This window comes from Cryptomeria japonica, chromosome 3 (genome assembly GCF_030272615.1).
Source record: "Cryptomeria japonica chromosome 3, Sugi_1.0, whole genome shotgun sequence".
NCBI classification, from domain to species: Eukaryota; Viridiplantae; Streptophyta; class Pinopsida; order Cupressales; family Cupressaceae; genus Cryptomeria; species Cryptomeria japonica.
In genome coordinates this window covers 219,157,197-219,171,287 of record NC_081407.1, presented here as the reverse complement: position 1 = coordinate 219,171,287, position 14,091 = coordinate 219,157,197, and the positions used below count along the sequence as shown (strand labels likewise).

Genomic DNA, 14,091 nt, shown 5'->3' with positions numbered 1-14,091 from the left:
CAATTGTTCAAAAAAGCAGTGTCAGTATTGGGGCGATTACTATAGAATCTCCCAACAAGTGAGCCACCTAAGCCAATCTGTTGACTAACCAAGAAGAGAATCAGGAATTTCAATAACAATAACAATCTCCTTCTCACAGAAAACCTCCAAAACATTGGGTGTGGGAGAAGGGACAACCACAAGAGATGAGGAAGCAGCAGCCACAAGAGGAACAACTACCTCAGGAGGCTCTGTCAACACCCCAATGCTAGAGAAACATCAGCCCCAGAAGCAGCAAAACACACATCCATCCAATCACAATCCAAACCTTCATCATTCTGCAAAATGCAAATTACCTCCAACAAGATTGTTGGCAGATTCCACACCATTACATTTAAGAACAAACTTAGGCTGAGCTAAATCTTTCCCACTAGTAGGATAAGGAGAAGGCGAAACAACACCACCCTTCTCAATAAGAAGGGGGGTTCTTAGCATACGGGGATAGCAGAAAGCCCTTGCAAACACCCAAAAATGGAGCACCATTTAGGATCTCCTCCTTCCCAACAACCTGACATCCCCTTACCTTCCTACGGGCCTCAAGAAGAATATCTCCTCCAAAGAATATCCTCAGAGACATCATCCTCAGCAAAATCTGAACAAGATCTGTTAAAACAAGAATAAGGAGAGAAAACCGCCTCAGGAGTTTGTAAATCCTCCTCATTGCCATCATGCAGCCCATCATAATCCCTGACAAAATCATCATGCTCCCAAACAGCATGTGTAGGGGAACCCACATCTTCAATTCCCTCCACAGAGCCATTGTTGCTATCAAATTAACCCCCAACATCTTCAGCAGAGCCACCATCGCCTTCATCAGAGCCTCCATCCACATCGCAGGAGGATGTGGCAGTTAGGGTTAGTAGAGCCACCATTGTTTTACCCACGTGGTGATTGCGTGGACAAAAAATAAAGTAAAAAAATTGCGCAGTACTGTTAGACCCAATCTCTCCCAGGTTTTTTTAGTAAGAATTACCTGCAAAGACGGTGGAAATATTGAGAAAGAAAACACTCAATTTTTTTTAGAAAGTTATCAATATATGTTTTAAATCTCCATTGCCAATCAAGTTTTGTGTTAATAAGAAGCCACTGCAAGTGATGGTATGTTTACAAAAGCAATATATGCAGGCGAGCAGAGAAAGGGCATGGGACATTTACAGGACTAAGAGCCAATTGCAAGCAAGTAGTAATAACTACGAAAGCAAATTACATATTCTATATGCAGGTGAGCAGACAAAGGATGCTGTATGTTTGCAATACAAAAAAATCTTACCCTGTGAGCAACCGAGCAGACAAAATGCATGGGACATTTACAAGACTAACAGACTTACCCTGTCTAGATAATGCAGGTGTGTTAACAAAGGATGCGCTGTACAATTTATCCTGTGTGCAACTTCGTAGACAAAGATAGCTCAGCATTTCCTGGTTTGATTTGCTGTGAAGACTTGGTGAACACTTTGCCTCAACTAATGCCACGTTAAATTCTGTCAACATTAGACAAGTTCGCACTTATCATATAAGGAGAGTATACACTATACACAAATTACCATTGAATTTATCTTATTGAATACATTCGTATCGTTGTCTTATTGATTTCTGTCCTTGTTAGATCATACACAGTATACAATGCATTTTCTGAAACACAGAAAATTTAGGATAGGCTTTCTCTCCATTGAATGTGGTCACTGTTTGACCATATAGATATGCACACTTTATCTTTCGAAATGGTAATTATCCTAGTGTAGCCATACCAAACTCCAGCATTATTTCAAAAAGCAAAAGAGACTGTTGTACCATACCAAACTCCAGCATTATTTCATAAAGCAAAAGAAACTGTTGTACAATTTTTTCTTAACTCGCATTCACAATGGAACAATTCATAGGAGTTGTTGTGAGCCAACTGGCATACTAAATAAGATATTGTACTGCTGCATGTGATGTTTTGTACCAAGCATTTCAAATCTTCTGAAACAATTCATTTAATGTAAAAAGAAGAATAATGCAAAAAATCTAGGTAAAATTGTAGGCTGAATTGCTTTTAAGAAAAAATGTATTTCCATGACACTGTTTATACACTCTTCAAACTAAATCCAATTGAGACTCAAAATAAATCACATAGCCATAATCAGAATGAATAAATATGTTAGAGAAATTAAAAAGAAATACAGACATAAATCAATTCAGAGTAATTTTTCTAACAACCATATTCTTGCACTGCATTTTCACAATTTCTCAGGTTACCTTTTTAAAATCGTGCATCAACTCTAATAAAACACGAAGAATGGACTAGAAAGAATCAAGCTAATAATTATTGGTTTGTTTAATAATTACAACGTAGTCTAGGCTCCAAGAAGGTTTTAGGGTCCGAGGAAAAAAAAAATTTTCCAGAGTTCCCTGTTTCTTGTTTTGCATTTAGCCTCACAAGAGAAAAAGCCCAGGCAATTTGTTTCTTGTTAGAAGAAAATAACTAAGGAAGATGCAAGTGATTTCACAGCAGGATATTCTATTTATACCAGACTGCAATAAATAATAATATACAAAATCCTTGTGGAATAAACCATTCTCTAGAGGCAAAAGTGTAGTGACCTTTAAAATTGTGCATCAGCTCTAATAAAACACAAAGAATGGACTAGAAAGAATCAAGCTAATAATTATTGTTTTCTATGATAATTACAACGGAGTCTTGGCTCCAAGAAGGTTTTATAGGGTCTCAGGAAAATAAAAAGGACCAGAGTTCCCTGTTTCTTGTTTTGCATTTAATCTCACAAATGCTAAAGCCCAGGCACTTTGTGTCTCTTGTTTGAAGGCTATATCTGAAGAAGATGAGAGATTTCACAGCAGGGTATTCTATTTATACCACACTGCAATAAATAATGATATACAAAATCCTTGTGGAATAAACCATTCTCTAGGGGCAAAAGTGTAGTGACCCGATCTGAAATCCATGTTAGGTGGTTTTGAAATTTACAGGACAACTCGTTATGTGCCATCTCCCACCCCAAAGACATAGTTTAAGAAAAGATTGTACTATCCTCCAAATTTTGAAAATTCTGAATAAATAAATAAATTGATTAGATCGATTACCATTAAAGGCACGTCCAGCTCTAAGTCTCGAAGCTGGGATGAGCTGAGCCTTTCAATAGAAGCCAACATAACCCATAAATCAAGATTCGCAAGGGTTACATAACCCTCAACTTAAGATTCGGAAGGGTTCAAGATTTTGAGTATAGCTGCATTTTTGTAGAATCAAAACCCTCAATTTGTAAGAACCATCATTCTTTGCTGTACAACTTCACAAAAGAAATGTTCAATCCCCCGAATTCTGGGAGTCAGATCACCATTACTGGAACAAATCATAATTTACAATCATATGGGCTGGGACCAGCCCACCCTTGAAATAGAAGTCCACATAACCCTTTAACTGAGATATGCAAAAACTTAAGGTTTGTGTACAGCTGCATTTTTTTAAGACTTCAAACCAAAAATCTGCGCCAACTATAATTCTTCGCCGGAAAGCTTGACAAAAGAATTGTTCGGTGCCCCAAAATTTGGGACGCAGAGATCATATTGCCAAAAGAGTTTCATAAACTAAAATTCTGCAGGCTGGAATTGGCACAGCCTTTCCTGCGATTCTGAAACAAAAGCCGCGGGGCATAAACAGCAAAGTCCGCCCTTACAAGGAATTAGGGCTAAGGGCTACCTATCTTCAATAGAGCATCAACCGAGGCAACCAAGCAAGCAACCATCATGGCTTCAGCAAAGGATCCCTGACAACAAAATGGCGTATGGCTTCTCTGAGATCTTCATAATCTTGCACAACCTTGAAGAAGCTTATGACGCTGGATAGCTCCCTGTCGTACAAATCGTCTACAAAAGAACTCACAGGAACTGCATTGTGAGGGTGAAAAACATAAGCATTGGGGTTGTCGTCCACTATGATAACCCGCCTGAGATCACGCCCAAGAAGAGAGAGATCCTTCACAAACCTGCCCTCACAAGTTTGAGTGCACGAGTCTCTGAAGAGACGGTGCTTGATAGCCCCATAAGGATCGATCCGATCCACCACTGCATCTGCATATTCCCTGATTCCTGCCGTGAATAGCACAAGCTCATACCTGTCCTTCAGCTGCTGCAGCAATTCATCCATCCCGGGCCTTTTTAGAACATAGAAAGTAGCTGGCTCGCCATCGATGACCACATTGACGGCAAAATCATAGTATTCGAGAGGCTCCTCGCTGGAATGGATTAGGGTTTCATCCAAATCCAGAACAATTGTCTTCTTCTGCATTTTAATCTCGTAACCCGCCATGGGAGGCAAGATTAAGGGCTCCTCTCTACCATCTACCAAATCTTGTTCAAGTGGTTTGTAGGCGAGGGCTTTCCTGCTGTAAAAAGATTCCGGCTCCAATTCAAGCAAGTCTGCAAGAAGCCTGACGACGATCTGCTTAGCGCCTTGGAGTGTTTTGACCACGGATTTGAAACCACCCACCACATTTTTCATCACTCCCTCCTGCTTTCGCCTCTGCTGCCATTTCTTTGCCGGAAATGCACAATTCCTCACCCCAACCAATTTCTTGCTGTTGAAGACCATTTTTGCAAGCTGATATGAAAATTGCTCAACTGCCTCGAATGCCGGATACCCAAATAGCACAGAGCCTTCAATTTAGCAGAGAAAACCACACAAAATTTATAAAACAGAAACTTCCGTGTCTCAGATATAGGAAACTTTATAACACCGCTGTATATTTGCATGTATATTAGAAAGAATGATCGTTGGAGATATGGATTACCAGAAATAAATTAAATAAAAAACAAGAGAGAATTTTTTTTTTTTGTAACGGAAACTTCTTGTTGAACTTATTGTTTTTCTGGAATGAAAAGCAGAGACTATATTAATGTACCGTCAGCGAGGGCGGCGGGCACGATGAAGTCCAAAATTAAAATTCATTATTTTTAGCATTTATGTCTACATTTAAAATATATATTTTTTCAAAATAATCATTTATAGCTAAATTTTAAATTAATGGCTTATATTCATTAAAAAAAATTAATTTAATTTTTTTGGACTTGTGAATTAGCACTGCCCCCTTAAAATTAAAAGGAAGTATGGAAATTTATTGTATGAGAAATTAATAATAATAATATGTTATTAATTTTATTTAATATTATTTAATCAATAATATATTTATTTATTTATTATTAAGATTAATTATTATTATTATATTATCATATCTTTATATTATTATTTTGAGAAAGTTAACTATTAGTATGATGGAGATAAATAGAATTGATTAATAGTTATCAAAGAGGGGAAAATAAATAAATTATTTTTTAGTTTTTCTTGCATTACAATTTTTTTTATTAAGACTAATTATTATTATTATATTATCATATCTTTATATTATTATTATAATATTATTTTGAGGAAGTTATTGTTTTTTTAGTTTTTCATGCATTTATTTTAATTTAGGTTATTTAAAGTTATTTAAATTATTTTTATTTAAGTAATAGTAAAACTAATTGTAATTATGACGAGTGTGAGGGGTTTTTAACTTAGCATATTAATCAATCCAAATATTAATACGCGTTTCAGCCTAATTATAATTATCATTTATTTCATAATATTTTTCACATTCATGATGAATATTATGATAAGCTTGTAAATTCAACTCCATGTATTTTGTTTGCATCAACATTTCAGATCAAACTCCATGATCCATCAACAACTGTCTCTCATCCTCATGATGAATTATGGGGTTTGATTTGATGCAAACAAAATACAACTATTTCTCATCTTCAGGATGGATCATGGGGTTTGATCCAAAACGTTGATGTATATATGTGATGTCATGGAAATGGGGACAAGGCAACAACGAAGTTCAATGTTAATAAGTTAGTTTCAACCATAAAACCAAAACAGAGAACTAAAAACCATTCCAAACATATCAAAAGAGATTTCAAAAAAAGCATGAAAGAAGTTTAACAAAACAAAAGAAAGGAGAAGAGCCTCCTTAAGATGCTTCCATGATGCCTTTTGATGCTTCTCCCTTGTTTCTCCCCTCTCCAAGTCTCAAATGAGTGTAGCTCTTAGCTTTTAACACTAGCCATGGATGTCATATGGAGATTCAAGATGGTTGAATATGATTAACAAATGTTATGCAAGTGTAGATAGTGATGATATGAAAAAACTCTATGCTAATACCAGTATAACAACAATACTCTAATGCTTCCTTCTTTGCTTGAGGAGAAGGGTTCTATTTATAGAAGAAATCGGGAAATGAAGGGTTAAGATTGAGCAATCTTAACAAGGGTTAGGATTGAAAGATATCCAATCCATGTGAGACTTTCAACTCAATCCCATGTTGACAAGTGTCACCATGAGGAGGCTTGAGAGGAGAGATAAGGAGCATTGAATGCTTGAGGGGACATGATGGTTACCCTAGGGGGTTGGGTTAGGGTTAGGTTAATGGATATTCTTTTTATCCAAGGGATAAATGAATGTGAAAGGGTTAAATGGTTACCTTAGTCAAAGAAATGAATGCTTTGAAGAGACCCATGAGTCAAAAGGATGGTTAAGTTAGAGGAAAGTCTCTAACCAAAGGTAAAAGGTGAGTTAACCATAAATGGTTATGTAAGAGCCTTTAATGGTTTGGGAGACTTTAGAGGTTAACCATTTGAAGACTTAAAACCTTAAATGTCTTTCAAAGACTTTGAGGCCTTTGAGAAGTAGCTCCAAGTTGCTTAGGAATGTGATAATATTTAGGGGATGGATTAGGCTAATTAGAAGGAGTTAGAAGAATCTAGAAGAGATTTAGGCATGCAAGTGGATTTTGTAGGAAAATGCAAGTGGGGGGAATTTTGGGATGTTCAATTAAAATAAAATCATTTATTTCAATTAAATGGTGTAATTTGCATTTCAAATAAATATTAATTTATTTAAATGAGAAAAATGAAGATAAAGCATTAAATACTTGAAGACTTTAAGGGAAACCTTTAAAGGTTTAAGAAGACTCTAGAAGGAAGCCATTAAGTTTGAAGACTTTAAGGGAAACCATTAAAGGCTTGAGAAGACTCTAGAAGGAAGCCATTAAGTTTGAAGATTTTAAGGGAAACCATTAAAAGTTTCAAGTGGGTGAGGATAAATAGGATTTTAAATAAATAATTTATTTAAAATAGTTGTGCAACTTGCATTTGTAGGAAAATGCAAGTGGGTGGAGGATAAAGATGATTTAAATAAATGTTAATTTAATTTATTTAAATGTGAGAGATGAGATTTTGGGGGTTTTAAATAAATATTAATTTATTTAAATGTGAGAGAAGATTTAATCAAACAAATATGATTTATTTATTTAATTAATGGTTTGAATTTGGTTAAGTGAATTAAATCAAATAAATTGAATAATTTATTTAATTAATAGGAGAAGAGGGTTAAGATGAATTAATTAAATATTAATTTAATTAATTATTGATTGATGGTTAAATAATCAAATAAATACTAAATATTCATTTAATTAAGTGGACATATTTATGTGACTACATTTGCCCCTCTTTGAGACGGTGCAGTATTATCGCGTCGTTTCAAAGAAAGAAAAATAGGTGTGAAGAAATATGCCCCATAAATGTTAATTTAGTGGGTGGTATGCTCCCTCGAGAGATGGGCCGATTTTTTTTTTGAAGAATCAGACGATCTCTCGAAAAAGAACAAGAAGTGGAGGGGAGGTAGAATAAAAGAAATTAGCAATAACGGTGAAAGAATGGAAGAAAACAGAGTGAATATGGAGAAATGGCAAGCCAATGAGTACCCGTAGGTTATGCAGGAGATACAGTGCAAATGTGGTGTTGTGCTTTTGATTGATACTGTACAATTTCAAAATTGGTTGGACAATCTGGTGCAATCGGTTTAATTGCCCCGGTTGAGTCAAAGCATGATAGTTGATGTCAGTTGTTCACTTGGACAAGATAAAGTCTGAGTAAGTGAATCAAAGTGACCTGATGGTGACTTAGACAATTGATGTAATTGTCTATTATGATTGTGTTTGATTGGTTGATCAATTGATAGTGTGTGCGTGTGATGGATGGTTGTGGTGAATCATAGCAGCCCTGTTGAGACTAGGTCATTATGATAAATGCATGTTGTAGTCGAGGTTTGCCATAATCGATTACCTATTGAGACCCGAAGATACTTGATCAGAGTATCTGTTGATAGTCTAGGTGTGTGTGAGTCAATGTGCCTATACAGATAGAGTAACTGGCTTGATTGGGTTGATGGGAGATGATGTAGGGTATGTGATGCTGATTATCAAAATGGGGAGGGTGAGGGTGGCGTTTGATGTTAGATAGAAGAAATGGAGGACCTATGATGCATTCCTATGGAAGAAGAGGAAAATAGAGTATCTATTGTCATTACTATGTATGAATGATATGCAGCTATTATGAATGTATGGATGGATGGAATGCAACAGAATGCAATATATATAGATGAGATGGAATGACGATCCATAGTGCTTTATTTTTCATCATTGAACTTTAAAATATTGTAAGAAAATACAAGCAACTTGACATAATGATTCAAGATGACCTAAGTATTCCTTTCATGGATTTTGATATAGCAAGTTAATACAAGCAACTTGATATAATGGATCAAGTTGACTTGAGTATTGCTTGCAAAACAGACAAGGATTATCTCCTTTCATGCATGACTTGGAACTTCTTCCTTGATCTTTTGCCGATCATATCCTGAGACAAGTTCATATCGTAGTAAGAGATAAATCATTATCGAGCGTGGATGAGGCAGTAGGAACCAAAGATGGAGCATTGTACCTGTAAGCAAACAACATATATAAAGAATAAAGAATATGGACCCTCGATAATGGTTCATGCTCATATGGTCGAGGTATACGTTGTAGTCAGCAAGTCGTAGTGATCTATGACTGTATTTTTCCTATGATCACGTAGCTTAGTGAACTTCCCACGTAGACACCATTAGTACATGCCCCATTACTTCATCGGAATAATTCACAGAAGATACACAATCAATGTTGTAGGAACCATCTTGGCTACTCTTAATCACTTGTGGATATCTCGGAGTAGCGTAGGAATTTGATATATATAAATGAATGAATAATCTATAAATCAACCAAATATTTGATAGCTTAAACAGAATTTTCTTGTCAAAGAAAATGTCATCTTGTCTTTGTTTTGGTAAGGAAGGATGTATCCTTGTGAAGACAGTTTTTGTGTCGATGTTGATTGTTTGGTCGATGTGATAAGTGGTCATCATTGGAGTATTTCACAATGTTTTGTTTGGTATCTATTTTGAAAAAAATGTATGTATAGTGTGTCACCATGTTTTTGTTTGTCTTGATGTTTTATCATGTTTTTGGATTTTGTGAGATAGTTTTGAATGTTTTTGGTATTTTATGATTGTTTTTTAATGTTTTTGGTATTTTGTGAAACAATTTTGAATGAAGAACTCAGTGAATCATAAAACAATGTAGTATCCAATTCCATCAAACTAGATTAAGGGTTTTGCCCCCAGTTTAGACATGACTATGAAAAAGCAGGATGCCAGATGCATGAAGTACTATCCTTGATTGTAGATCAATAACAAGCCATGACTTTGGACAGATGAATGAATGGATGTAATGAATGTGATCGCAACAAGTCTGAAAGACAATGGAGCCATAGCCTTTACGAGTGGCGCCTGTTTGCCAGGTTTTCACCATCGCACTTACCCAAGGTGCCACCGAAGTGGTTGTTTACCATTTGGATGCATGATTTTTCTTTACTATTTTGATGTTTTTGTATTTTCTTCAGGACATTTTTCTAAATGTTTTTGGTGTTTTTCTGTACAACTTTTAGGTATAAAACCGTTTGAGGTGCATGCTGTTGATTGGATCTGCTAGCGGTTCTCCTTCGGAAGTAGCCAACTGATATGCCCCAGACCCAAATACAACAGTGATAACATATGGACCCAGCCAATTCGATTCAAACTTTCCCTGATGTTCTCAGTTGGGTTGGTTACGAGGATTCTCTCGAGGAACAAGATCACCTACCTCAAATGTACAAGGTCGAACTTGATGATTATAGCTCTAAGTCTTGGTTATGTAGTAGCTCTAAGTCTTGGAGATGAGATACTTTGTATGCTTCATCATCGATGAGATTGTGCAAGGAAACCTATAGTGATGGTATCTCAACCTCAATAGGTAAAATAGCTTATGCACCATAGACCAATGAGTAGGGAGTTGCGCCTGTAGGGATTCGAATGCTAGTTCGATACGCCCATAGTGTTGGATTCAATTGAACATGCCAATCACGGCCGACATCATTGACTGTCTTCTTTAGGATTCTCAATATGTTCTTGTTTGATGCTTCAGCCTGACCATTGCCTTGTGGGTAATAGGGAGTGGAAAAGCGGTGTTGGATGTGAAATTTCTCACAAAGTTCACGGACATCCTGATTTTTGAAAGGAAACCCGTTATCTGTGATGATAGACATGGGTACACCCTACCGATAGATGATGTAATTAAGGATGAATGAGGCGATCTGCTTGCCAGTAACTTGAGTAAGTGGAACAGCTTCGATCCACTTTGTGAAGTATTCGGTGGTAGTAATAATGAATTTGTGGTCATTGGATGAAGAGGGATGGATTTTACCCACAAGGTCAAGTCCCCATTGACAAAAGGGCCATGGTGTTGTGATTGGTTGCAATTCTTGTGATGGTGCATGCATCGGGTCGCCATGAACTTGGCATTTCTTGCACTTTCTGACAAAGTAGTATGAGTCTGTCTCCATGGATGGCCAATAGTATCCAACTCATATGATCTTCTTGGCTAGTGACGGGCCACTTGCATGAGTTCCACAAATTCCTTCATGTACCTCTTCCAAGGCCTTTGTTATCTCATCCTGTTCCAAACATCGAAGGAGAGTACCATCAAGACTGCATTGGTATAGGGTTTCAACAATAATGGTATATTGAGCGGTTTGGCGAATGAAGGTTTTACGTTGGTTATTCGATTGGTTAGGAGGAAGGGTGTGATCGCGGAGGTAGGTGTAGAACTCATCGTACCATGGGGATTTAGAACCGACAAGGCGACATATCATCTCAGATTCGGGGATATCATAAGCAGGAATCCAGAGTTGTTTGACCAAGAACTTATAGTGTGTTGAATTTTTTGAAAGATCTAGGAGAGATGCAATAGTAGCCATAGCGTCAGCAGCTCGATTCTGATCTCTTGGTATTTTCTCAAAGGTGATAGTAGTAAATGATGCCTTTAGACTATCCACCATTTGTTTGTATGGTATGAGCTTGTCATCCTTGGTCTGATATTCATCGGTTGCTTGTCGAATGACCAGTTGGGAGTCGCCATATACTTGCAGTTCTTGTAGCTTCCATTGAATGGCTAGCCTGAGTCTTGTGATCAAGGCCTCATATTCAGCTATGTTGTTTGTACATGGAAATGTGAGTCTGTAAGATTTCGAGATGCTGTCACCTTGAGGTGTGATAAACAGAATGCCTGCCCCCGAGCCATGCCTAGTGTATGAACCATCAAAGTACAGTTTCCATGGTTGTGCTGTCGTGATCATGAATATCTCTTCATCTGGAAAATTGGAAATGAGGGGATGATTGCTTATGAGGGGAGCATCGACCAACTGATCTGCAATAACTTGCCCTTTGATAGCCTTACGGTCCACATACTCGATGTCAAATTCACTTAGAATCATCACCCATTTGGCCAAGCGGCCTGTCAATGCTGCTTTGCTAAGTAAGTACTTGAGTGGATCAATCTTTGCAATGAGCTATACTTTATGTGTCAACAGATAGTGTCTCAGTTTAGTGGCTTCCAAGATTACTGCTAGGCAAGCTTGCTCAATAGGTGTATAATTGAGTTCATAGCCAACTAGTGTGCGAGAGATGTAGTAAACAACACACTCTTTCCCTTCTACATTGTGTTGAGCCAGTAGCACTCCCAATGCTGTATTAGTTGCTGAAATATAAAGTAACAGAGGTCTGCTCATATCTGGTGGGATCAATAATGGTGTATTCATGAGATAGTCTTTAAGCATCTGGAATGCTTGCTGGCATCTGGTATCCCATTGAAAGCGGATGTTTTTGTGTAGCAGGTGTGTAAATGGGTGACAGTTATCTACCAGTTGTGCAATGAATCTTTGGATAGATTGAAGCTGCCCTTGTAGTGTCCTTAGCTAGCTGATGTTCTTTGGAGGTGACATGTCCATGATTTCTTTGACCTTTGCTGGATCGACTTCAATGCCTTTTCTTGAGACAATGTATCCTAAAAGCTTCCCTGAGGTTACTCCAAAGACACATTTCTTTGGGTTGAGCCGAACATGATATTGTTCCAGTCTGTCAAAGATTTTCTCCAATATGTCTAGATGACCTTCTCTTGTGAGTGATTTTGCCAGTAAGTCATCAACATAATCTTCCATTATGGTATGCATCATGTCATGGAAGATGGTGGTCATTGCTCGTTGATAGGTCGCTCTTGCATTCTTGAGACCGAAAGGCATTACATTCCAGCAGTATGTGCCCCATGGACATGTGAAGGCTGTCTTATGTTGATCCTCTAGTGCGATCTTTATTTGATTGTATCCTGAAAAGCCATCCATGAGAGAAAGCATGACATGTCCTACTGTTAGGTCTACTATTATGTCGATGTTTTGTAGGGGGAAGTCATCTTTAGGACATGCTTTGTTAAGATCTCTAAAGTCAGTACAGATACAGATGCCTCCATTTGGTTTGCCGACGGGCACAATGTTGGATATCCAATTTGCATAATCAATTGGTCGAATGAAACCAACATCTAGGAGTTTCTTAAGTTCTGCTTTGACTAGTACTGCGATCTGGGGATGCATCTTGCGAAGTTTCTGTTTAACAGGCTTAGCTCCTTTTGCTACGGTGAGGTGATGCATGACTAAATCTGAATCAAGACCAGGCATGTCTGCATATGACCATGCAAAGTTGATCTGGCATTTCTGGAAGAATTCAACAAACTTGGGTTGTTCCTTTGAAGTCAAAAGAGATGTCAGATGTATGTGGTGAGGAGTTTCAGGAGTCCCCACGTTGTATTCTTTTGTTTCCTCGATCAGAATCGTTGATCGTTCCTGCTGTGTACTAGAGGGGAGGATGTCAAACCTTTCATCCTCAGGCACCTCATAGAGGTTTTCACCATTGGATACACTCTTTATTTTTACTTTTATGGGATCAAACAGTGCCACAATGTGGTTTTCACTAGAAGATCCATGTTTTATTGTTATATTTTTGCAGCTGAAAGGTTTGGCATTCGCCCCAAAGTATGTTGTGCTATTAAGTTCTATGGAAAATCTAGCTTTGTGTTCCCCGCTTGATATGTTATCCCATAATTCCAAAAAGTCAATGATCGCCTCATCGTTTTGGAAGTGGTCAAGGCATGGGGGATTAGGTTGGTTCCATTCGATGAGTTCAGGATGGATAATGGGCATTACCTCATCGATTAGGTTAAGTTCGTTAGATGTGTCAGTGAGGGTTAAGACATTGTGGTCAAGGTCGTTGATGGTACTCTCCCTATTAGAATCAGGCATAGGATGTGACGTAGGGTCTGTGGAAGAAGTTTCCAGCTCAGGAACCCAAGAGGTCTTTATCTGTGCTTCTTCGTAAACAGGGATGTCTTTGCGAGGTGGAGGTAGTGATGTGTCTTCCTCATCTGAAGTATTAAGCTGGATGGAATCAAATTCCCATTCATGTGAGTCATTCTCTGAGTCACTTTCTAGTATCTGATTACTATACCATACTGGGATGTCCTTTGAGTTAAACACTGCAGGTGTGACCGGTTTTGTAGATGAAATGATTGGTGCTGCAGGAAGGATTATGGGGATCAATGAATCTAATACGGGGAGTATCGGTAACGTTGATTCTGCTACTTCTACTGGAACTGCTAATGTCGTAGATACTGCTATGGGTTTTGATACAGTTGCTGCTATTAAGGGTGCTTTTAATGTTATTGTTGTTACTGATGGGATTACTAGTTTGTTTGGTGGGATGATTTTTAGCCTCAATGG

The 14,091-nt window shown here is 37.6% G+C and overlaps 1 protein-coding gene across 1 annotated transcript; it reads right to left on the bottom strand.

The window, feature by feature from the left end:
- Positions 1-1,226: 1,226 nt before the first annotated feature.
- Positions 1,227-4,905, bottom strand: LOC131076018 (uncharacterized). Its single transcript, XM_058013029.2, has 2 exons — positions 3,121-4,905; positions 1,227-1,520 (listed from the first exon to the last, which is right to left on the bottom strand). Exon 1 carries the CDS (start codon positions 4,625-4,627, stop codon positions 3,782-3,784), a length of 846 nt encoding a protein of 281 aa, XP_057869012.1. The 5' UTR covers positions 4,628-4,905; the 3' UTR covers positions 1,227-1,520; positions 3,121-3,781.
- Between the last annotated feature and the right edge of the window lie 9,186 nt (positions 4,906-14,091).